This window comes from Loxodonta africana, chromosome 9 (assembly GCF_030014295.1).
Source record: "Loxodonta africana isolate mLoxAfr1 chromosome 9, mLoxAfr1.hap2, whole genome shotgun sequence".
Classification (NCBI taxonomy): domain Eukaryota; kingdom Metazoa; phylum Chordata; class Mammalia; order Proboscidea; family Elephantidae; genus Loxodonta; species Loxodonta africana.
Window position 1 is genome coordinate 103752279 of NC_087350.1, and position 26123 is coordinate 103778401.

Consider the following 26123-nt stretch of genomic DNA (forward strand, 5'->3'; position numbering starts at 1 on the left):
ATGACTACATTTTGTAATTCCTCTACTTTTCCGGTTTACCTTAGGAGCCGCACAAACACAGGGAAATGTGTTTGTTGTTTTCTTTCCGAGAGTTTTTAGAAGGAGAGAAAATGGTGGATAGGATTTTAACTAGTTTATTCACACAAATTTTATAAGATCAGGGATCATGAGGAGATCCTTTCAAACTAAATAGGTAGGGTTTCTGGGATTATAGATATCCAGTCCAGAAAGAAACGCTGACAGAAGGAACAATGTATCTCATCATGTGTCTCTTCCTGGGTGTCGCCCAGTCCTCTCTCTGGTGCTCTTGACTCTCCAGCCTTTTCTTGCTGGAACCTTCTTCATTTCTCAGGAGGCCTGACTCCTACCCTCCCCCTCCTCTGGGAGCACCTTAAATGTCAGGATTGGGGGCATGTTTGGACCATACTTCCTTCTCCTCTTAATGTCCAACATTGCTCTCCTTTATGCAGCATGGAGCAGCGTGGGCAGTCTGGTCTTTGCTTTCAAAGCTCTCTGTCTGCTTGGTATCTCACTTTTCTCTTCCAACACTCCAAGCTGTTTTCCTCATCTCTGCTTAACCCCTTCTCACTGCAAATTACCTTATTCTTATCCTCAGCCTTTTCACAAGAGACATACTTTGCAAGTCACTTATAGCTCTTATGGCTATTTGCAGCTATTATGTGTGAGTTCATATGAGTACAGTCTTCAGTATGGATCACACTGCAACCTTAAAAAAAATAAAAATCCTCACAACTGGACCAGTAAGCAACATCATGATAAATGAAGAAAAGATTGAAGTTGTCAAGGCCTTCATTTTACTTGGATCCATAATCAAAACCCATGGAGGCAGCAGTCAAGAGATAAAGCAATGTATTGCATTGGACAAATCTTCTGCAACATACCTCTTTAAAGTGTTGAAAAGCAAAGATGTCACCTTAAGGACTAAGATGTGCCTGACCCAACCCATGATATATTCAGTCACCTCACAGGCATGTGAAAGCTGGACAGTAATAAGACTGAAGAGAAATCGATGTCTTTGAATTATGGTGTTGGAGGAGACTATTGAATATACAAACCATGGACTGCCAAGAATGAACAAGTGTGTGTCTTGGAAGAAGTACAGCCAGAGTGCTCCTTAGAAGTGAGGATGGCAAGACTTCATTTTACATACTTTGGACATGTTATGAGGAGGGACCAGTCCCTGGAGAAGGACATCATCCTTGGTAAGGTAGAGGGTCAGGGAAAAAGAGGCAGACCCTCAACGAGGTGGACCGACACAGTGGCTGCTACAATGGTCTCAAATATAGCAATGATTGTGAGGCACAAGACCAGACAACGTTTCGTTCTGTTGTGCGTAGGTCGCTGTGAGTGGGAACCAACTTGATGGCATGTAATAACAACAACATATATGAGTTCACGTGTTTATTGTGTGGGTAGGGGACATATGCTCAAAGCAGAAGAATTAGCAAAGGCCCCAAGGTGGGAACTGCCTGATGAACTCAAGGAACAGCAAGACCATGCAGAGAGAGGAAAGTGTGGGAGGTAAGTTGTAGGGAGGTTCTGATGGCATCAGATCAGGCAGAACTTGTCAGTCACTGCTCTGCATACCCTGACTGTTGGTTACTAGGTCTGCCTTGGCAAGAAAAACTTCTACAGAAATAAGCTTCTGATACAGTGTGTCCAGGAGTGTTCTTTCCCTTGATTTCATTGCTAAGGTTAGTAGCTACCATCTGTTCAGTGGTAGCTGAATTTCTTAATTACTTAATGTTTACAGTATTAGAGCTCCTGAAAGTGGCACTTTTATGTAGGTCTGTGCCCCAGCCTGGAGAGTGAGTCCTATATTTACTTGTAACAAACCAGCCTTAGAGGTACACTAGTATTCGTCAGACCCTACAAAACACATAGCCTTTTTCCTGCTAGTAAAACCTTAGCAAATTGAGCAAATAGTTATTAACAAAAATTAACATCTATACCAATGTTCTGTTGCATTGCAGTTTTTAATGTATTCATTTTTATAGGGTTGAACTTTGGAGAGAACCAAGCAAATCATTGGGCATCAGCATTGTTGGTGGACGAGGGATGGGGAGTCGTCTAAGCAATGGTGAAGTGATGAGGGGCATTTTCGTCAAGCATGTTCTTGAAGATAGTCCAGCTGGCAAAAATGGAACCTTGAAACCTGGAGACAGAATAGTAGAGGTACCCACCAGTGAACTTTCTGTGCCAGTATTCTCCATCCATTTCATCTCCTTTACCAATGTTGGCCCAGCATCAACATAAAAGGTGTTCGTGGTTGAAGAATTTCTTTGTTTTTTTGTTTTTTTATTTTTTACCCACAATATTTTCTATATGGTGACAACTGAATGTATATCTTAATATAGAGATTGATACTTGGAAGTGTAATTAACCATTTTAAAAAGCCTGGGCTCAAAGGTAAAATATTCAAGTTCTTTTTGAAAGAACAAAGCAAATTGCTTGAGAAAAAAAATTGTTTAAAATCATACACCCACACCTACTCCAAATGTATGCATCATAATTAAATTTTCCAATGAGATTTTGTTTCAAGAAATACTTTATCATTTCATTGTAGATAAACATTGTTGGATGAGGTTTTTTCCAAGTGAGTCCAAATGGTAAAATATTCTATGTTAGGATCCCAATTACCTTCAATATAAATGTCGTCGTCCCTCAGCCCAAGCCTGGATTTTCTTCCTTTGGTAGAGTTCTGTGCTGTGTCCATTTGCCATCGAGGGGTGTGTGTGTGTGTGTGTGCATGCGTGTGCTTGTGTGGCATGCACACGAGTGTGTACACATGTATGTGTGCTTTGTTATGTGCAAGAGAGAAGCATTTAGGCAAATTGTACCTAATCCCTTAATTCAAAGAAAGTTTAATAATTTAAATAAACTCTTCTCTCATGAGTCACTCACTAAATTACTCAACAGATATTCCCAGAGCACCTGTTGTATTCCCAGTGCTGTATCAGGCTCTGGGCACCCCCAGTAAGCAAGACACAGTGCCTCCTTGTTAAGTCGGAGAGACTGGCAAGTGATCAGATAACTTCGAACAGTGAGATAAATTGTTTGATTAGGATTATTATTAGCACTGATAATTTTATTTAGTAGGGCAGAGAAAGTAGTACCTGACCCAGATTTGCTGAGATTTCAAAATGTACAATCAAACCAAATCCATTACTGTAGAGTCGATTCTGACCCATAGCAATCCTATAGGACAGAGCAGAACTGCCTCATAGGGCTTCCAAGGCTGTAAATCTTTCAGGAGCAGACTGCTACATCTTTCTCCCGTGAAATGGCTGGTGAGTTCGAACCACCAACATTTTGACTACAAGCCAAGCACTTTAACCACTGCACCACCAGGGCTCCTTTCAAAATGTATACAGTACACTAAAAGAGACAAGGCTCAAATGGAAACCAATCACATTGTTGCTATAATGACTGTTATATTTACTTTAGACAAGTGACTGTCCTTTTCACAACTCCCGTATAACTTAGACGTTAAAATGCCTTAATTGTGTAGAAGACAGTGACAGCATATTAACCATGACTTAAAATGAGTATTTAGGAGATTATTTATTTATTCTTCCACTGACTGATCAGTTGTCTTTGAGAGCTGAAGAGGAAGGAAGATTAAGACTTGAGAGAAACAAGGGCTGTGTCTATATTTCGTTTTCTTTTTTGCTTGTGACCATTTAAAAGGAAGAGTGATGGCTTGTTCTCTCTTCCTGCATCCTTGCCTTTCACTAGGTGATAGCCTTAGTCTCATTTGGAGAACCATCATTTCCAATTTTAGATTTTTACAAGGCAGTTTATTTTACACATACTTTGTATTAAATACTTTTGACCTAAGTAGAAAGAGTAAAAAATATTTGTAATTATTTCTAGACAAGATTGATCATAGTTCACACCGAAATGTTGTTTAATTGTGTTAATAGAGTTGAAGCATCCCTTTCAAATTGATAAGAAAGGATTATTTTGTGTATAAAATACTATATGCAATTTAGCAGTGATTTATTGAGTGCTGTTACTTGCAGGGGGTTCTCTAGTAAATAAGAAAACCCCAAAAAACCAAATCCGCTGCCATTGAGTCAATTCCCACAAATAGTTACCCTGGAGAACAGAGCAGAACTGCCCCATAGCGCTTCCAAAGAGCCGCTGGTGGATTTGAACTACAGACCTTTTGTTTAGCAGCCAAGCTCTTAACCACTGTGCCACCAGGACTTAAAGAGAGCACCAGACCTCTGTAATTGTAGAGTTTCTAAAAATGTACATAGACTAGATGAGTAAAAAACAAAAACTAAACCCGTTGCTCTCGAGTCAATTCCAACTCATAGCGACCCTATAGGACAGAGTAGAACTGGCCCGTGGAGTTTCCAAGGAGTGCCTGGTGGATTCGAACTGCCAACCTTTTGGTTAGCAGCCATAGCACTTAACCACTACGCCACCAGCGTTTCCAAAGTACTACACTCTGAGTAGAGAGTTAAATTTGTCCACTTTTTAATAGAATATATAATAGACATGAATACTGACTTTTGTTTTACAAAAAAGTTAGAAGGCATTTTTAATATGCCTTAAAGAGGTACTGTTATGTCATCCAAGTATTAACTTGAGGGAGGTTTAAAACAAAATGTATGTAATTCTTCTTTTAAAGGTGGTGATGTTCTGTGTAAAGATATAGTAATTTTCTTGTCCAGAATTGAGTCCACTCTGATTTTACTATTTTGTTGACTATATCATATTGTGGTAATTGGAAAACATAAAATGATAATAGGTTCCTATAATTTCCTGACAGGTTTAGCATTTGGCCTCTCAGACTATTTTCCTTCTTATTCATATAGTGCATAAACTGAGCTGATCATCACCAAGGCAAGCAATGAGCAATAAAAAGTTACAAAATAACTTTCATTTTCAAACTGTTTTTGTAAGAGTTACTAACAAGTAGGCACAATTTCTTGGCTTTCAGCTCCTCTCATGACTACTGCAAAGATTCTTTTGCAAAACTAACCTTACCATAACCTCATACATCTGGATATGAGAATTTCGTTTTCAACTTCAAGCTAACTTGTACAGAGATAAACACATATATCACCCACCCACTCCCCAAACCACCGTATAACGAATTGGAAAAAAATTAGTGTAATGATTTTCGTCATGAAGGCAGTGCTGCTAGCCAGTTTCCTTATATTTTTTAAGCCCAAAACCCATTGCCGTCAAGTCGATAACTGACTCATAGCGACCCTGTAGGACACAGTAGAATTGCCTCATAGGGTTTCCCAGGCTGTAATCTGTACAAAAGCCAGCTGCTACACCTTTAGTTATGTGGGTTTATTGATTTGAAGGAACAGCTGAGCACTGTAAGGAGAGCAGAAGCACAGCCTTCATTCCAATTGTTATTAATCCAGTTGATTATTGGAGACAGAAAGCAGCGCCCAAAACAAGAGACTACAAGTCAGCTAGAGAGATTAAACATTTTGGAGCCTCGCACATTAGTCTGAATTATTTTTGATTCTGAAACAGATTCTCCAAGAGGCTAACAAGGATGCTCAAAACTCCAGATCCACAAATTGTTGTTGTTCTATAGCTTCTTGTGATGTTAAGCTGAGGCCTTCCATTGCAGGTGGATGGGATGGATCTCAGAGATGCAAGCCATGAGCAAGCTGTGGAAGCCATTCGGAAAGCAGGCAACCCTGTAGTCTTTATGGTACAGAGCACTATAAACAGACCAAGGGTAAGCGAACACAGAGGGCAAGGTAGGCATATCCAGTGTTCAACTTGGAATCTAACGAATCAAGGGCCAAGTTGTCTTGTATGAGCAAAGATCAATTCTGGAAATCTCAGATGACTTGTAAAACATTTGTTTACCTCTTTTTAATTTTTCTAACTGAGTTATCCTGGAAACAACCTTCCACCATGTTTCATAAAGACTTGAAATCTGTTGAAAACACACACAAGTAGGATTTGTTGATGGCCATAGGTGCCTAGATGAATAGTTATCAATATTCAATATAGTAACAAAAGACATAGGTTGTTAAAGGGAATGTGGTGTAGTTCAAGTTGATAACCCATGACCTCCAGTGGTAGTCCCTTAGAAACTAGAGAGGTTGCCTTCTCTTTATAAATTTATTCTCTAGACAGAATTTCCTGCTTATGCAATCACCTCTGACTGATCTTAGCTGTATCTGCGTATCCCTCTGAACATTAAAGTTCCACTATGTGGATTCTCTTAAAGCCGTGTCTGTATTTACTAGTGACTAATCATGACTGCTGTTTCCCGGCCACGATCAGTGTATAACTGTCCATCAGCATCTGCCCTCGGTGAATAAAAACCTACTAGCCATTTACCAGTAGTCCTACCAGGTAAAATGGCTTTAAAAATATTTTAGAAAGTACAGAAGCATTTGATGAATGTTACTGAGAGAGAAGATACTAAATAAGGCTCTGTGTGTTTTACATGTCTCAATTTTTAATGATGCTAAAGATGAGCCAACAGTTTAAAACTATTCTATTCTTTGTTTAGGCCTCAGTGGAAAAAAAAAAATATATATATATATATATGTACATATATATATATATATGTATATATTTTCTCATAAAAAACCCATTGCCATCAAGTCAGTTCTGACTCATAGCGACTCTATAGGACAGAGTAGAACTGCCCCTGTAGGGTTGCCAAGGCTGTTATCTTCACGGAAGCAGACTGCCACATCTTTCTCCCATGGAGTGGCTGGTGGGTTCAAACCACCGAAACCTTACAGTTAGCAGCCAAGTGCATAACCGCTGTGCCACCAGGGCCCCTGTTTTCTTATACAATTCTTAAATATATTTGGGTCACACACCACCCCTTTGAGAGTCTATGTTCCTTTTCTTCACAGACATGTGTGTTCACTTAAGGTTTGCGTACCAAATCAAGATTTTCTTAGACGTCCTGAAGCTCTTAGAGGCTCCACTTCTGGATTTTAATTAAGGACCCCTTACATATTGATGGAAACCCTGGTGGCATAGTGGTTAAGACCTACATCTGCTAACCAAAAGGTCAGCAATTCGAATCCAGCAGGCGCTCCTTGGAAACCCTATGGGGTAGTCCTACCCTGTCCTGTAGGGTTGCTACGAGTCAGAATTGACTCAACAGCAACGGGTTTGTTTTGGATTTTTGGTCGTATTGATTTCCCTTTGATCTGCTTACTAGCTTTTAGGGTTGGTTGTCTTTCAAAGAAAAATGTCAACATGTGTGAGGGAAGTTAAAGTCACCATGAAAACCTTAAAAATGTGTGATTTTATTCATAAAGTACTTTTCATTTTAACTTTTAAATTTCAGAGTTTCAGAGATTAATGCTCACAGAATGGAAGGAAAGTAGTAAACAGCGCCACCGATGAGCTCTCAGTAAAAGTCACTTGTGAATATGCTGTGCCCTGGAATACAAACAATATGACAGGATTTATCTTTTTGGTCCTTCCTTTTGTTGTCAAGACAGGTGTAGCTCTGGTCTGAGTTCCCTGTGAGGAATGAATTTAGTAGTTCTTAATGTAAGCAGTTATCTTCGCATCTGCAGTTCTTAATCATTCATTCGTGGATTGTTAGGTAATAATTATCCATTCAGATGAGAAAATCTGCCAAATGACAGGACTGCATTCTCTACAAATTCTTTTCAGTTTGTTTAAATAACTCCAAAGCTTTTTACGTTTGTTACCATTTGTTATGTTAAACACAGACCCAGCATGATAATGCTGGCAAATGCCTGTTTAAGTTAAGTTAAAGCTAATTTTTTTGTGGGTAGGTTTTAGTCCCTTTTTTTTAAAAATTTTTAATTTCCAGCTTTTATATCATTTGAAACAATAGTGATGCTAAATATTACTGTAAAAACTTAAAAGTACAAAGATTCCTTTCAATCCAATCAGGTTCTTGTAATGAGCTGGAAGATATTGTCTCAAACACCTGGAAAATATTCCTATTTTAGTATCAGAGGTAGAATGATGAATGATGCTGATTTTATAGCAATTCTTTTCAAGATAAATCTGGTACAAAGTGACATGTTTAGTCAAATTCCATTCATTTTGCTTTGGAAAATCAGAATTAATTTTGCATTTAAAATGAGATATGCTTTGTTTTCAATGATTTAGTTCCCTTTGGAGATAATCATGTCTGTATTAATCTAAAAGGAAAAAAAATCACAATTGCATATACTTAAGAATCTCTTAATGGTAGATGTTTTATATGTGGATGCAGGATAAAGCTTCTAGAAAATCTCACGCGCAGGCTGAAAAGCCAGTGAGTCTGTTTGGCTCTTAGGGTGTTGAAGAATCTAAACATCCCAGAACGATTATCACTTGCTGTAGGGACAAGTCTAAGTCATGGCAACCCTGTGAGTGCCAGAGTAGAACTGTCGTCCATAGAATTTTCAATGGCTGATTTCTCAGAAGTAGGTTACCAGGCTTTCTGAAGTGAGGTGCCTCTTGAGGGTGGACTCAAAGAGTTGTCAGTTAGTGGCTGAGCACATTAACCGTTTATACCAGCCAAAGACCCAGAACTAGACCAGATAGGACATGTCACAAAATTCAGTCTGACTGTGTTACTAGACTGAAAGTGGGCCCCATGAATAAGGGCCAGAGAATATCTTTGTCTTCCCTATGCCTTTTCCTAAGTTAATAACATGTCTGCTTTTATTAGCCCTTGGGACTATAAACAGAAGTTGAGTCACTGATTTTTTTAATAAGAAATATAGTCTGTTTCTATAAATCTTTACCTAATAACAGAGCAACCTGCCGTGTCATCTGCTGTGCTCATGCTGTACTTTTATACTCCGCTGTCAGGGCCAAATTCTAATCCTATAATAGCTGCAAATTAAAAAACAAAACCAACCAACCAAAAAAACCTAGAACTCTATTTATAGTTCAGTAGCCCATTTCTTGCCGTTATGATTTTGTTTTATGTTATTGTACATAATTTCAAAGGATGCTTAAAACCCGAAAATTCCATTATGAGGATTTGAAATAATCTCTATCCTCCAGAAAAAAATAGTGTTGAGTAATTTTGTCTAGGATAGGTCTTCCATCTCTGCCTAGTCATTTCTTCCACCTTAATAAATGATCATGTCCCTTGGCATGTGTTGTCTTCCTTTTGTAAAGCAGGAGTTGCCATTTTACTCTGGAAAGCCAAGAGAAAGATGAGATGGGCAGAAGTACCATGGCGCCCATTTCTTTTTCTCATCTTCCCACTGTAGAAAAAACATGGGAAGAAGAGCAGACGACAGGGTCATGTGGCATAAGGTTTAGTGCAAAGGCACTGAGGATAGCTTTTCCAGAGTGTTCTTCCATACAGGGTGGTGTCATGCGACAACCTCTCCCTCTGCTTCAGGGCTTTTTTATAGAGGGAAGTAACACGAACATTTAATTGGAGCCAAAAATGAATTCTCAATGTCTGTAGTTTCCCCTGAAAGATATAGCCAATAAAAGAAAAATCGGGTATGAAAAGGAGAAGAATTTATTATGCTCAGAAAATTACTTTTTTTTTTTTAAGCTATGAAAATGCTAAACTCTGGCTGTCATACTGCCTTTAATATGTATATTCAACACCAGCAGTCCTGGCTCAGGGGCTATCACAGGCAAGACGCTAGACCCCTGAGCAACACTAGGAGGTTATTCAAAGCCTCATAAATTCAGCAATAATCTGGGAAATTTTATAGGAATTTTATTTTTAAATACAAATGTCCGTCTTCCTACCTCCACAAAAAGTGGGCAGAAATAAGAGAACACCACAGCATAGTGGTTAGTTTCTTCACAAATTGCTGATGTCATTTCTTTTTTTTAATTCAAAAAATATTATGGAGCCGAAGCCACCTTACTATCTAGTCAGAGTGGGAAGTTTTCTGTCTAGGAAACAAGATAAAAGAATAATGAAAGTTACCAGTGAACTAGCAGACAAAGATTTGTATTCTGAAAAGATAGACTTAAAAAAAAAAATTAACTTTTAAATGTAAATGAAAAAGATTTTATGGTTTTAATTTTGAAACATATTTCCTGGTATGAGTATAAAAATTAATACACAAAGTGGGTGAAATATATGTGCATGTGTCTGTGACGGTGGAGATATTCAGTGAATATAGACGTGGGGTCGTTTAACGAACTGATTTTCTGCGTGGCTGATTTAGACTCAGGTGTAAATCTTGGTAATTAGAGACAAACCTTTCGTCCCAGACTATTCAAAAAGATGTTATTATTTACTAGCTCTGACAAGGTCTGTTTTCACAGAGTTATTGAAATCAGCAAGTAGTTTGTTCTTAAAACTGGTTTGTTTTAAATACATTTCTTTTCCGCTCAGCGCCTCTTATGTTTCCTTTTAGAAATCCCCTTTGCCTTCCTTGCCGCACAACCTTTACCCTAAGTACAGCTTCAGCAGCACTAACCCGTTTGCTGACTCTCTACAGTTCAACGCTGACAAGGTTGGATAATGGCCCTTGCCACTGCCTTTTGCAAACGTTTTGTTCTTTGTCATTAGGGTGCCTTCGTCCCAGTTCACTGTGTACTAAATTTGGGCTGGGGGGAAAAAAAAGCAGAAAAATGACCTGTGTGTTTGGAGTGGGCATGCATATCATTTCTTGAGCAAATTGTCTTGCCAGAGCCCGTTCATTTCTATAGCTATAATTAGATGGCCCTCTGAAGAGTAGAGGAGAATGGTGAGTCCAGTTCCTTTTCTGTGTTTCGGTGTGATGTTAAATGTTCTGATTCAAATTTCGGAGAGTTGCCGGATGTATGAACTACTGTCACACATAATTTCTTCATGACCTTGTATTGGTTTAAATCTTTCTCAGACTTCTACAAGGTGGCCTAAAAAAAGTAGGCTGGGAGTTACTCTGCAGATCATTCTGCCCAGGCAGGAGTCTGTTGAATATTCATAATGCGCATGCCCGGAAATGCCCAAATCAAGAAACATGTAAATATTTCTGCACTTGTAAATCTATTCTTGGGTATTTTCATATTCGGATGAAATTATACAACCAAAATTGAAAAGCAGAATTCACAAGAACGAATATTCCATACTTTGATCGTGAAAAGGAAGAAAGCTGTCAACAACTTGTTTCAGGAGGCGTTTTATGAATATTCAGCAGATTTTCATGTTATTGTAGTATGGATCACCAAAGACGCTGTATCTGAGAGACCTGTTTTCTGTTACTGTAGGCATTACAGAATTCAAGTAGAATTACCTTCCGCTGTTCCCCAACTAACCCTTTTGCTCCCACACCATTTAAGGTTTGTCCCCGTGTGAAACTGTCATAGATAAGTGACTGTGTACAGTGTGCTGTGTGTGGTCTTGTACTCGATGTGTGCATATGTGGCATGGAGTGGTTTCAGAGTGCACTTTGCATTTTTGCCAGTGAAGGCTAAACACTCTTTGTTAAAAGAGTTAGCCGAGGGTGCCACGGGTGGTACAATAGAACACCCAGTCGCGCCGTTAGTAAACACAGGCTTGTTTTAGTTCTCCGACTTAATCACTTATGTGATGACCCCAGCTTAGTTTACTCCTCACACGGTATGAAAATGTTCTGCCGAGTAAGATCCTGGACAGTTTTTCAGACAGGCAGGTTTTGTTTGTGTGCTTGTTTTTTAAGAAGACAAACAGCTCAGGAAAGTTATGCAGTAAATAGGATCTATATAAAGTTTGCCTCCTTAGATTTGTGAAAATGATGGGAAGTGTAAATTAGACTTTGTTCACTTTTAAAAATGAAAGGAGCTTCATTCTTGCTCACTTGTTGTTACAGAGAAGTAAATTTTCAGCTGTTGCCAAGAAGTAATTTTTTTTAACCAGAGAAATTGAAAATTACATATTCTCTCCCCGCCACCCTAGTACGATTAATGAACCAAAATTGGATCAGATGAGGTTTTTTTGTTTGTTTCGATTTTATTAGTATATTATTCATTGGGCAGATTTATGCCAAAACACTTGGGAAGATAACAAGGGCTTCATCCTGGAAAAATGACTTTTGTTGAACAGTAGTATATAAATTGAACATTTTAATATGTATTTAATAAAAGCAGATTCCGCAACCTGGAAATCTATTGCCCATAGTTCCTATCAACCAGCCCTTCTGTACTTTGCCGGAAAAACAGTCATTGGTATTTATTAGGGTGATTTTGAGGTAGCCGGGGATCCTGAAGTACTTTCTGAGTCATCAAAAAAAGATCACATTTGGTGCCAGATAATTTCAGTGTTGGGTTTACTTTATGGTGTCCTGCTTTTTGGCACCAGTTACTAATTCTTAAGTGTCAGCATCCATGCCTGTCATTTAGTATGTTTTATAAGAAGTTGGAAGCCCTGGTGGCATAGTGGTTAAGTGCTATGGCTGCTAATCAAAAGGTCGGCAGTTTGAATCCACCAGGCACTCCTTGGAAACTCTATGGGGCGGTTCTGCTCTGTCCTATAGGGTTGCCATGAATTGGAATCGACTCAACAGCAATGGGTTATAAGAAGTTTTTTTTTGTTTTTTTTTTTTTTTAATCACAGTCTTTTTCTAGATATAATAAAACAAGGTATACTGGAGGGATTTTTGTGCTGAAAAAACTAAAATAAAGAAGACTAGGAAAATTGTAGGTTCAAGGCATCAGAGACAGACACACAGCAGGTTTAGGCCTTTAGCTGGGTGTCGCTTACCCTTGAGTTAAACGGTACTGTCTTACTATGGGAATTAGAGGAGGTAACATGGTATAACAAAGTGCCTTGGAATAAAAATTAAGTGAAAAAAGTCTAGTACCATTGTGTGATTTCTAGTAAAGTCTTTGAATTCTGGTGGCCTCAGATGACTTAGCTGCAAAATGAGTAAGATTAATTCAGAGACTTAACCAAAACCAAACCCATTGCCTTTGAGTCAATTCCAACTCAGAGTAACCCTATAGGACCGAATAGAACTTCACATAGAGTTTCCAAGGTGTGGCTACTGGATTCGAACTGCCAACCTTTTGGTTAGTAGGTGAGCTCTTAACCACTGAGCCACCAGGGCTCCAGGGCCTTCGCGTTCTAATACTCTGTTTGATAGTCTACAGCGTAAGAGTTGGATAATACTACGTGCTTATTTTGAAAAAGGATCTGTAACCTTAAGTGATGGCAAGTATGCTATGCTTTGGATTTATATGAAATATCCTCCTATATTTCTCTTGTACCTTGAATGAGCTGCCTTGACAAGGGAATGATGGTATTGTCCCTTTAAGCCACGCCCCTCCAATCTGAGTCTGTGTGCTCTTTGCTGGTAGATGAGCCTGCATGTGTAGGGCTCATGCAATAAATTTGTTGAGTCATTTGGAGAGAGGATTCAGGTAACAATAAAAAACTGTATATGCAGTCTTACTAATAAGCTTTGAAGGATAACTTCTTTGTAATTTCTTGTTTTGTTTTAGTTTCTTGGAAGAACTTTCTAGACCCCGTCATCTTACCCGCACCCCTGAATGCTTATGAGAACTTTGGAATGGGGACTTTTTTTTTTTCCAAAAGGGGGAATTTGTGCAGGTTTTTTTCCTTAAGCCATTTAAGACTTCAAATTGAATAACTCATGGGCTTAAAAATAGCAAATAACAGTGGATTGGGTTGTGCTCTGAACATACTATATTGTTTACTATGTTTAAACTTTACCTGAATCTTATCTTAACATTACATATATTTAAGAGCTTTCCACTACTGGTTTATTGTCAGAAATTTTAAAGCCAGTTGTTTTTGTTTTTGGTGTTATATGCCTTTTTTTTTCCCCCCTTAAGTTTTTCTCTCAGACTGCACTTACTCACTGCATTCTTCTTGTTCCCACAGGCAACCGGGCAGTCAGAGTTGGAGCCAGAAAAGGCTCCATTGTACAAGGCACCTCTGCCCCCTCCTTCAGCATTGGCAGAAATGGGCAGTGATCCTGCACCATCATCTGCAAGCAAAGTCTCAGAAGACGTGGACAAAGAGGATGAGTTTGGTTACAGCTGGAGTAAGTTGTCTTTTTATGCTGCATGTAATTACAAGAGGTATTAAAATAGCTCAGGGCTTCTCAAGGCTCATGTCCCCAAGGCTTATGAGTGTACTTTAGTACTGTGTTTTTGGGTGGGAAAAAAGTACCATTTGTTTTGCTTCAATACAACGCATTTCGGAGGTATGAGGTCATGTTCTTCCTTTCCTGTCAGTGTGCATTCCTGTTAAAGTTGTTGACTTTGTCATTTGTATGAGAATTACAGAGGGCCCAGCAAGGTCTCAGAAGCTAGTCCTGGATCAGCCACCGTGGGGTCTTGAACAAACCATCGCCCCTCTCTTGGCCTCAGGTTTCTCATTGTAAAATCTGGTTGTTGTTGATACTACCTTGAATGTCTAGTGTTTTTTTCTGTACTAAGTTGATTAACGTACAATTGTTGAGATCACAACTTTGGGCCATGGCAAGTTTATCGCCTCTAAGTTTTAGCCTAGTCATTAACCCACTTTTGAGAATGCATTTGTTACCCCAGGTTACTAATATTAAATTGGAGAATGTATGAGGAATGTTAACCATAATGCCTAGTGCACAGGAAGCATTCAAAGGCAGTGGCTATTATTATCATTGGGGTTTCTGTGTTTTCTAAGGGAATAAACCATTTTTTAGGGAAATACTAAATATTTAGCCAAAGCTTATAAATACGTTCTTGTTTTTTAAAAAGCTGCATTTTAAAGTTGAATTATTTCCTTTATGAAAGTTATAGTACATAATTTTAAAAAGTATAAACTGTGCAGGTTATGCTGTTAGATTGTAGAAAATGCATTTTATAAAATTGGTGGTGTTAAGAGTCAGTATAGAATAGGTAACCTTAGCCATATAGTATCATTTTCTAATAGGTGGTTTGTAAATACAGCAGTTTTCTCAGTTCATTGTGAGTTAAACTAGAGTCGGTTGCTGAGCCAGAATGTTTTACTAATCTATTGTCATGTAACAAATCACTTAAAACTTAATGGCTTAAAACAATGTGTTATTAATTTATTAAGGTTCTGTGGTTGACTGGGCTCAGCTGTGCTGGACATCCAAGATGGCACACTCCCATGGCTGATAGAGATGGTGCTGGGTGTTGGCCAGTTGCTCACCTGGGGCTGTGGACTGGAGCACCTATAACCCCTCTCCATATGACTTGTACGGAGCCCTGGTGGTGCAGTGGTTAAGTGTTCAACTGCTAACCAAAGGATCAGCAGTTCAAATCCACCAGCTACTCCTTGGAAACCCTATGGGGCAGTTCTACTCTGTCCTGTAGGGTTGCTATGAGTCGGAATTAACTCAATGACAACTGTTTGGTTTTTGGTTTCTATGTGACTTGATCTTCACACAGTATGTCAGCCAAGTCTTGAAAAGGAGTGTCCCCAGTACAAACATTCTGAGGGACAAGAAGTAGAACTGCCAAGTAAAGGGCTTTGTCTAGAACTGAAACAGTGCTACTTTTGCCTTAGTCTCTTGGTGAAAGTACGAAAGCCCGGTGGTGTAGTGGTTAAGAGTTCTTCTGCTAACCAAAATGTCAGCAGTTCAGATCCCCCAGGCACTCCTTGGAAACCCCATAGGATAGTTCTACTCTGTCCAATAGAGTCACTATGAGTCAGAATCAACTCCAAGTTAATGGGTTTTGTTTTGTTTTTGGTCAAAGTAGACACAGGGCTCTCTCAGATTAAAGAGGGAAGAGAATGAGCTCCACCTCTTGAGCATGTGGGATGGGAGATAGGAATGGCACATGAGTCCCAAACCTGGGAAAGGTACCTTGGTTTGCCTGGGCCTGATGACCCTATGCAATCAGAAAACCTGTTCCCTTTATTCTGAGTATACATACCAAACAATATTCCAGCATGATGGGACTTCTAATGTAGATTTTCCTGTGGGAGAAAAGCTCCTGCTGACTACCCGTTAAAACCCGTTGCCTTCGTGCTGACTAGCGAGCGCAAATATTCTGGATGACTTAACAGTTCTCTTCTCTGTAAATGATAAAGTAACTTTCTGGTTTAATCACAGTCTTTTGAGAGTTTAGTAAAATATGAATCATTTCTCTTGGGCCTGATTACTCCAAGGTGATTAATTAGACTATACTTTCTGTACCCTGGATGCAAAGCAATTCTTTAAAGTTTGGGTATTTCTGGAAACCAGTCCTAATGCCCAAGTGACCAGTCTACTTAGCCTTTCATAACTGCCAAGGACTGCATTTTGGTACAAATAATGGCCCTTTGAGACAAAATTGGATAGCCTTCGATGGTAAGGCATTTGCCTTTGAATTAGTTTTCTCTTGATACCTGTTGTATTTTTTTCTGTTGTCCATAGAAAATATCAGAGAGCGTTATGGAACCCTAATAGGTGAGCTCCATATGATTGAATTGGAGAAAGGTCGTAGTGGCTTGGGTCTAAGCCTCGCTGGAAACAAAGACCGATCCAGGATGAGTGTCTTCATAGTAGGGATCGATCCCAATGGAGCAGCTGGGAAAGATGGCAGATTGCAGATTGCAGATGAGCTTCTAGAGGTAAGCTCTTATGGAAAACTCTGAATCTACCCTCTCTGAACCCAAGGAAGTAATAGTGCAGCAGAATAATCGGTTTCCAGAAAATCTACCCAGACCTCACATTATGACTGAGAAAACTATCGTTTGCCTAGTAAAATAGATGCACTGCAGTAAAGTTGGCTTTAAACCAAATCTCTACTAACTAGAGTCCATGTTCCCATTAACTTCCATTTAAAGGTCATGAGTATGTAGTGCCAGAAACAATTTTTGCCCCAAGACAGTAATAAAGGTCACACTTCAAAAACATTTTTTGTGTGTGTGCTACATTTTTATTAGACGTTTTGAAAAGCCAAATGACCAGTCACTCACCAGTAATGAGGCTGACTCCCAGGGCTTTCTGGAAATTGAATCCCTAATGGTAGAAGTGATGGGGGTGGGCTGGGGTGGGTCAAGGTTAGGCTAAATAACGAAAGCAGTAACTGAACCTGCCAAACAAAATAAATTTGTGGGCCATAACTTTAAAGTGTTCAGAATTGTATTTGCATGTTTTGTTTGTCCTTTCATCCTGTAGTCTTAAGATCCACATTCCCTGCTTTTATACTCTTCCCTGTGCCTATGTGTTTGACTAGGGAGGCTTAGTCAGGCAATGGCTCAGACTAGAGGACTGAGATGGCAATTCCCATTAGAGAATCTGCTGCTTAGGCACATTCTGCTGCCCAAATCCTGAACTCACCAGCCTTGCTTCCCCCAGCAGCCTTTTCCCAGAGCTTGAGTTTTGAGATTGCTTAGGAAACACGACAACTGGGGACTTCCCAGGATGGTCTATACAGGCCACGAGTGCTTAGACAGAGCTCCTGCCTGCGCAAAGCATGCTGGAAGCCCAGTGCCTGCCAGGAAGTTTACCTCCTACTTCCCAGCAGTTGTTTCATTGGTACTTCTTAACCGTTTGTCCCCAGTTGTCACACTACATGTACATCACTTTAGTGTTAGCTTTAAACATTGCCACCAAAAGTCAGGTTCATGTTCTAGGGAGGAAAATGTGTGTGGAGCCCTGGTGGTATAGTGGTTAAGAGCTCCTCTGCTAACCAAAAGGTGGGCAGTTCAAATCTACCAGCCGCTCCTTGGAGACTCTATGGAGCAGCTCTACTCTATCCTGTAGGGTTGCTATGAGTCAAAATCAACTGGCTGGCAACGGATGTGTATACCTCTTTTAGAGGAAGTATATACTTATTTAAATGGAAGAAAAAAATATGACTAATACAATTTTTATTAGATAGCTAAGGAGCCCTGGTGGCATAGTGGTTAAAGTGCTCAGGTGCTAGATGAACTGTTGATGATGAACTCGCCCAGTGGCTCCATGGGAGAAAAATGTGGTAGTCTGCGTCAGTAGAGATTTGCAGCCTTGGAAACCCTGTGGGGCAGTTCTACTCTGTTCTCTAGGGTTCCTATGAGTTGGAATTCACTTGAAGGCAATGGGTTTGATTTTTTTTTTCTTTTTTTGTTAAGATAAAATGATTTTAAAAATTAAGAAATTAAAATCTCAGGCTTAATGAATCTTTATTTTTCACAGATCAATGGTCAGATTTTATATGGAAGAAGTCACCAGAATGCCTCATCAATCATTAAATGTGCCCCTTCCAAAGTAAAAATAATTTTTATCAGGTGAGCATTTTCTTTTGCTGGTTTGCCAAATAATTTTTGGTAGCGCTCCAGCTCTAACGTCTTTTGAATAAAAATAAAACACGTTTAAATATATGAGTATTGTAGTTCTAGGTCTTCTTTGATATCCTCTGACTTGTCAAGTAGTAGAATGGAAACAATATGAGTTATTCTGATATGTTGATGCTTTTTATTTCAGAAATAAAGATGCAGTGAGCCAGATGGCTGTATGTCCTGGAAATACAGCAGAACCTTTGCCTGCTACCTTGGGGAATCTTCAAAATAAGGAGGTATATATGACTTGTGTTTGTTTCTCTGGGAAGATTTGATTGATAAACCACTTATTAATTCAGTAGACAATTACTGAATGCTTACAGGGTTATTAGAGATGAATAGGTCATAGCCTCAGCCCTAGAAGAACTTATAGCCAAGAAGACACACATGTAATTAAGTACAGCATTTACCTGAAGGCAATCAGTAAATGTTTGCATAGAGAACACTGAGGGTAGAAACCCCCTTGCCATCAAGTTGATTCTGATTCATAGAAACCCTACAGGACAGAGGAAAACTGCCCCATAGGGCTTCCAAGGCTGTAATCTTTTTTTTTTTAATTGTGCTTTAGGTGAAAGTTTACAGCTCAAGTTAATTTCTCATTCAAAAATGTATGCCTTTATTGTTTTGTGATATTGGTTGCAGTCCCCACAATGTGACTGTATGCTCCCCGTTTCCACCCTGGGTTCCCTGTGTTCATTCGTTGAGTTCCTGTCCCTTCCTGCCTTCTCATCTTGCTTTCGGGCAGGAGTTGCCCATTTTGTCTTTTGTATATGATTGAACTAAGAAGCACGTTCTTCACATGTATTGTTTTTGTTTTATAGGTCTGTCTAATCTTTGTCTGAAAAATGGGGTTTAGGATTGGTTTCAGTTTGGAGTTAGCAGAGTGTTGAGGGGCCGTAGTCTCAAGGGTTCCTCCAGTCTCTGTCAGACCAGTAAGTCTGGTCTTTTTTCATGAATTTGAATTCTGTTCTATATTTTTTTCCTAGTCTGTCTGGGACTCTTTGTTGTGATCCCTGTCAGAATATTTGATGGTGGTAGCTGGGCACCATCTAGTTCTTCTATGCTCAGGCTGGTAGAGTCTCTGATTCATGTGCCAAGGCTGTCATTTTTGTGGAGAGAATGCCACATCTTCCTCCCGCAGAGTGACTGATGGGTTTGAACCGCTGACCTTTTGGTTAGCAGCTGAGTGATTAACCACTGCACCACCAGGGCTCCTTGAGGGTAGAAACGGAATTGTTAGTTTTTCCTCTGGAGAGAGTGAAAAAGATTTTAGAAGGGAGGTAACACTTAAGCTGTGTGTTGGAAGGAAAGGGCTTGGTGGGGGAAACGTTACAAGCAGAGGGGATGGAGTGAAGGCTAGCATGGAAGCTCTGGCAAACCAGGGGACTGAAGAATGCAGACTATTACTGAACAGTGCGAGGAAGGCAAGGGAGCTGGTGGGAAAGGGTAGCTGAAAAGGTAGATAGAGTCAGATCATGGAAAACTCTTTATCACAGGCTAGTATATGCGGGCTTTGTCTCTGAGGCAGTGAGAAACAGAAAGAGAAGTGTATTTTCAGAAACTTCTGTGGCAGTAGTATAGGGCAAAAATCAATAACAAGGGCCTGGAGTAAGGCAAGAAAAGGGGAGATGGTCATGTCGGATGTGAAGGAGTCCAAACTGACAAGTGTTTCATCTCCAACTACATGCGGGCATGAGGGAGAGTGAGTGCTTGAGAATTAATTTATCCCAGAAATGTTTATTGAGTATCTGCCTTGTGGGAGCTTCTGCTCTTGAGGCTGGGGGTAAACTGGTGAATGAAGCAGACAGGATGTACAGGGCTTCCAGAGGTCTGACGTGATGAGCTGGTGGGTGGCTTTCACCACAATAGGAAATACAAGAAAAAAGGAGCAGATTGTGTGCAAAAAGATAATACATTTTACTTGAGACAGCTTGCGAATGAAGTAACTACCCTTTGGAAAGCCTGATAGAGGTATGCACTGGGATGTTTGGTCTAAAGTTTAGAGATGTATCCCTGTTTATGTGGATTTGGCATTTGTTAGCCATGGGAGCCAAAGCGTTCGCCTACAAAGAGCATTTAGAAAAGAAGAGGGTTAAGGTCAAAATCATGGGATATCAACAATAAGGAAGGAGGCCAACAAGAGTGGTGGGACATGAAGAAGAAGAGCCCAGGAGGGTATGTTACCTGACTGCAGGCGAGAGGACATTTCGAGAAGGATGTATTCCACAACCTAAGTGCTGCAAAGGGGTCAGGTAAGGAGGGGACTAGAGAGACCATTAGATTTGGCAATTAGGAAATCACGAGTGATTTTTGAGAAAGCAGTTTGAGTATAATGATGGATAAGAAATCAGGAGAGAGAGAGAAATGGCTAGAGGGTGACAAAGAGTTAAAAATGTTCTAGTGGTAGTTTTGTTTTGAGCAGAAAAGCTTTGCATATGCAATAGGATGAATGAAAGAAGGTAGTAGAAAGTGAAAGGCTTAAAACTAGGGAAGCCCATGGTAATCTCAGTTGTGGGCAGGCAGTTGTAGGAACAAGAATACTGTTTCCTAACTGAATATATAAACATTGGGCATAAAAAAAAAATGTTTATATATTCAATATAAACATTGGGCATATCTATACATAAAATTAAAGAGCCCCTGGTGGCGCTGTGGTTAAGCCCTCAGCTGCTAACCAAAAGGTCTACGGTTGGAACCCGCCAGCCGCTGCATGGAAGAAAGATGTGGAAGTCTGCTTCCATAAAGATTATAGCCTTAGAAACCCTATGGGGCAGTTCTGCTCTGTCTGTAGTGTCGCTATGAGTTGGAATTGACTGGACGGCAATGGAGTTTTTTTTGGTTTGGTGGTACAGTGTTTAAGTACTTGGCTGCTAACTGGAAAGTTGGTGCTTGGAACCTATCTAGCAGCTCCACAGGAGAAAGACCTGGTGATCTGCTTTCTTAAAGAGTGCAGCCTAGGAAATCCTAGGGGAGCAGCTCTACTGTCACGTGGGGTCTTCATGAGTCAAAGTGGATGGTGCAAAACCACAACTACATAAAATAAATATACGAACTATCATGTCTTTCTAGCTACTCATATTGTTGAACTGAGTCAGGTGAGATTATTCAACATGCGGGGGGGTTATAAAGGAGAAAATTTTATTTTTGCGTTGATTGTACAAAATATGTCCCTTAAGAAGATGGAGTGTTATAATGATTTTAGGTAAAAGCTTTTAATAGTCCCTGAATTCATTTAATGACTAAAACAGTAAAGAACAATGAGTGGTACCTCTGCTAGTGCTCAAGGTCTCCGTGAGTTTCCCTGTCTTGTAGCTGGGTGGCTTAGATTTCATTATAGATTAAGTCCAGGCAGCCTTGAGAGCCAGTTAGTGTCTCTGTGCTCTAAGATAATTGCTGTCTAATCACACCATGTATGTATTTTGAAGAGTATAATGTTCATAAATGACATTAAATGTTACGATAGTAATAATGAGTTAAGTTTTGATGAAGTGGCCCTTATATTTAAATAAACAAAAATACATAACACTCATTTGCCTTTTTGCTCATTTCTTTCCTTCTGTCAGCCTGACCCAAGTGTTACTACCACCGACCCAGCTGTGGACCTCAGTTCATTTAAAAACGTTCAACACCTTGAGCTTCCCAAGGTAAAGCTGCTTGGAACTAGAATGAAATGGTGTCGAGGACCTTCACACCAGTGTTGTAATTCACTGGTTCCCAGAAGTGTGGTCTCAGACCAGGTGCATCAGTATCCCCTGGGAACTTTGTAGAAATTAAGTGCTGAGGGCCATCCAGACCTACAGAAGGAGAAACTCTGGGGGTGAGCCCAGCAATCCGTGTTTTAGCAAGCCGTGCAGGTGATTCTGATGCTTGCTGAAGCTTGAGAACTACTGGCCTAGTTGATGCTTTAACAGGGGACCAGCGTTTACTGTCATTATGATTATCCTAAGGTATGAAGTGTAGCCTTCTCTCCACTGATTCATTTACCAAGGACCTGCACCAGAGGAAATAAGGAATAAAGAAACAGAAGTTACATACAGTCTTAGTCTCTCATAAAGCTGAAAGCTCAAATAACTGAAAGTTCTCACAGATAGGCAGGGGTGAATTAGCCTACCAGATCACCTATAGTGAATGACTTCACATTTTTTAGATATAGTTGGCATCTGTCTCTCTCCCAGACCCACAGTATCTTCGTACAGAATTAAAGCCTCTTTTCAAATTTACAATCCTTGGCAGGGGTGGCTAACCCAGTAATCAAGGTAAACACGTGCTTACTTGTGCTTACTTATTAATCTGTAGTAAACAGTGTCACTACAGATGATCTGGTAAGCAAGGTAAGCACCGTGCTTACCTTGCCTATTGGATAATCCACCCCTGCTGATAGATATCAGTGATGTATTTGCTTTTGAAAAGATCTTAACTCTAGGTTTAAATGACTACTTTAAAGAGGTAGTTTGCTGACCAGAAACCCATCAATGCTTTCAAGTGCTGTAGGCTCATGCTGGTGAGCAGGTGAACAGTAGATAAACAGGAGTCTATGCAGAAAGAAAGAGCAGTAAAGTGCCCAGGGAGGAGAAGAAGGGAAGGGGTGTGGGGAGGGTAGGAGGATAGTTACATGAAACACTGCAGACAAGAAGAGGAGTGGTCCGTATACCACTGTCCTGTATGAGGCATAGAATATGCTGTGAGCATATTCTAAAGAGCGTGGGCCCTAGGGCCAGTCTGTCTGGGGTGAATCCTTGCTCCATCAGGCATGTAGTTGACACACAGATGACCTCTCTGTGCCTCAGTTTCCTCAGCTGTAAATTGGAAATAACAATAATACCTGAGTTGCTTATAAATGGTCGGCATAATTCCTGGTACACGGGGAAAAAGAAATTCCATGACTATATTGATTTGGTTTCTGCTTTACAACAGATAACCCTGTCCAAAAGTGGGTTGCTCTGATCTTGTTCAGATACCTGTAACAGAAGTCCTTGTTAGGGGCTATTTCTGTTGTAGGTAGAGGGAAAATAGAGGTCATTAAAGCTCTTTGCCCTTCCTATGGAGAATTCCATACACTCAGTTCAAGAATCCTTCATTTCATTGCCATTTAGGAGAGATAATACCTTCTTCTTTTCCCTGCTGATTTCAGGGCTTAGTGTTTTGTTTTGTTTTGTTTTGTTTTTTCCTTCTAAGCCCTGAGTTAGTCTATAGTATTTAACAAAGCAATCATTTCCGAATAATTAGCTAATTATGAAACAATTTAAATATATGCCAAATCCATTAAGATGAATGATTACTTTTTCAATCTTGGTTTTTGTTTATCCTTAGAAAAGTTCAAAATAAGATAATTTTTTAATATATACCCTTTTTTATTTGTTTTTTGTTTTTGTTGTTATAAATATGTATATAAAACACAACATTTGCCCATTCAGCATTTTTCACGTGTACCAGTTAGTGATATTGATTACATTAATCATGTTGTACCAGCCCCCAGCTTAACGTGTATCCTTTTATGGCATTGATTCTAATTGATTCACCCAACTTGTATACATCCTGAGACATAATGACTGCCCAGGAAATGTTGGTGGAATGAACTTGTTAAATAAATGAACAAGGGGCAGAAGATAGTGGTTTAAAGCCAGACAACCTGGATTAAAGTACAGGGTAGATTGGCAAAGAGGTGACTGACTGCTTCTCTGTTTTCTATGATGCTGCCTCATCCTACATCAGGCTACCTAATTAAGGTGTTCCATGGGCGTATACATCATCTCAAGCCCCTACTCAGGACATTCTCTGAACTTCCATTATCAAACAGATAAATGCAAGCTCTTAACCTGGCACTCAGCAATAGGGGTGGACAGAAGTCTGCACCGGCCAGCATAAACCCTCTTCACATACATCCTGAGTGATGGTCGATGCAGCACTTAATCACATTGGTCCTAGTTTGCACTTCCGTAAGTGGGGCTGCCTCTATCAGAGGAGTCCAAGCCAATATCATTGAACATTTGGTTTTGATGAAAAGTGGAAAATATGGACAAAGTAGTGTAGCCCTCCAGCTAAGGGTTTCAGTACCAGCCTATGCTTAGAGTTGAGAGCATTTTCACTCTGCATGAATCAAAACACAAGCCTAGAGAAACAATGCTGGGTGTTCGGTCCCAGAAAGGACAAAGCATGCAGCAGTAATTGCAGCCTGTCTCCAAAAAGAACACAAGTGGCCGGAAGAGATGAAAGGGCTGGGCGTGATTGTTATTTCTAAGCTACATGCTAGAAAGAGAGGAAGCAGGATACTTTGGTTGGCTGTAAATGACTTATTGTGTCAGCCAGTTATGAAAGACTAAATTTGCAAAGGCTCCATGTCATGGACTAAACTATTGAATGCATCTTTGTTATCCGAATATTTTGCTAAAGTCACTAGAGATGTCAAACATATAGGGAGACTGAAAATACTTGAATATTTGTTGGAGGAGAATTTATTCCCATTAGAAAATTTTGGAGTTCACTTAATAAAAGAAGAGATTTCTAATAGTGGACTTAAAAAAATGTAATTGTTTTTCAGACTGTTGAGTGGAAGATGTCATTTAGACGTTATGGCCACATAGCTTCAAAATAAAAATGATCAATTTCAAGTTTTCTGGGTGTTCTGGTTTTGCTTCTCCAGGATCAAGGGGGCTTGGGCATTGCTATCAGTGAAGAAGATACACTCAGGGGAGTCATCATCAAGAGCCTAACAGAGCATGGGGTAGCGGCCAAGGTGAGGCCTTACCATTCTCACTATCATAAAATGGTAGAAAAAGAAATTTCTTCTGGAAAATCACTCAGCATCTTCATGTTTCCATTTAGGATGGACGGCTCAAAGTTGGGGATCAGATCTTGGCTGTAGATGATGAAGTTGTTGTTGGTTATCCTGTTGAAAAGGTACTTTTCCAGAAGAAAGCTAATGGTATTAGGAACACATTCTTGGGCCTGGCTGGGGGGTGGGCATTGTGGTAGGCATAGGGAACCAGAGCTGCATAACTATACTAGACATGTATCCTTAAGGAAAAAATTACTTGAAGGTTTTTCAATTTTTTTTTTTTTAACAATCAAAATAATGCTAAAGTTTGTTTTTGTTTGTTTTTCTATTACCTGGTAAATTATTCAGTCACTAGGCATTTTTGATAACTATCATTTTCACTTTCCCATAGGAAAACTTGAAACTACTAAACAAAGGCTTAGTGTTAGGACCAAAGGAATTTTTTTTTTTTTTAATGAATGTTCCTTCCCATAAATATTTACTATTCATAATGTTTTATAAACAGATTTTAAGGTCATTAAATATATAACTTTAATTGGAGTCAAATAGTTCATTGTACCATGCATAATGTTTTATAAACACATCATTAAATATAGGACTTTATTAGAGTTAAACCATTCTTCGTACCTGAGTTTCAGCCTCCTCAGAAGTGTTGGTAATATTTACCAGAAATCTCATGTGAGAGCTTTCATATGTAAGTTCCAGAAAAAGCATTATCTCTCCTGAGATTTGGCGAGCTTTCCTTCCTTATATTGAGTGAGCATCCTGTAATTGACCATGTTTCCATTTCTACAATGGGCAGCAGGAAGCTCAATGTCAATTTCTGGTTCAGTTTCAGTAATGTGTAGATGAGACTCTTTAACTCATACATCTATGTTTTAACTTTCAACTTGGCTTGCTTCTCCTAATTCATAGTGCTTTTAGCATATGTGTTTCCATTTTATTAAAAGTGTTTGTATAAGCTGCTTCAGCTTCTCTGTGAAATCAGGAAGTGGGTAAGATTTTCCATTTATCTTGTAAGGTCGTAGGGAACGGCCGTGATTAACTAGAAGTATAAAAAGATGAAAAACCTGTACTTCTATAAGGAAGAATCTGGTCAGAACTAGCCTTAGAGTAGAAATTAATGATGGTCTTAATTATATGTCAGCCAACCAAAGAAAGCTAGAGAACCAT

At 39.5% G+C, this 26123-nt stretch overlaps 1 protein-coding gene across 5 annotated transcripts in view; it reads left to right on the top strand.

Annotated features, from left to right (window-relative positions):
• MPDZ (multiple PDZ domain crumbs cell polarity complex component) overlaps positions 1 to 26123 on the top strand; it is a 147369-nt gene that overhangs the window by 98602 nt on the left and 22644 nt on the right. For 4 of the 5 annotated variants that reach the window (XM_023545266.2, XM_064290504.1, XM_064290505.1 and 1 more), the window contains 9 exons: positions 2019 to 2196; positions 5630 to 5740; positions 13799 to 13961; positions 16287 to 16483; positions 18033 to 18124; positions 18321 to 18411; positions 21739 to 21819; positions 24816 to 24908; positions 24998 to 25072. In XM_023545266.2, coding sequence (XP_023401034.2) covers positions 2019 to 2196; positions 5630 to 5740; positions 13799 to 13961; positions 16287 to 16483; positions 18033 to 18124; positions 18321 to 18411; positions 21739 to 21819; positions 24816 to 24908; positions 24998 to 25072 — 1081 coding nt within the window. The remainder of the gene's footprint in view (positions 1 to 2018; positions 2197 to 5629; positions 5741 to 13798; positions 13962 to 16286; positions 16484 to 18032; positions 18125 to 18320; positions 18412 to 21738; positions 21820 to 24815; positions 24909 to 24997; positions 25073 to 26123) is intronic. The other variant, XM_064290503.1, reaches the window with a different exon arrangement.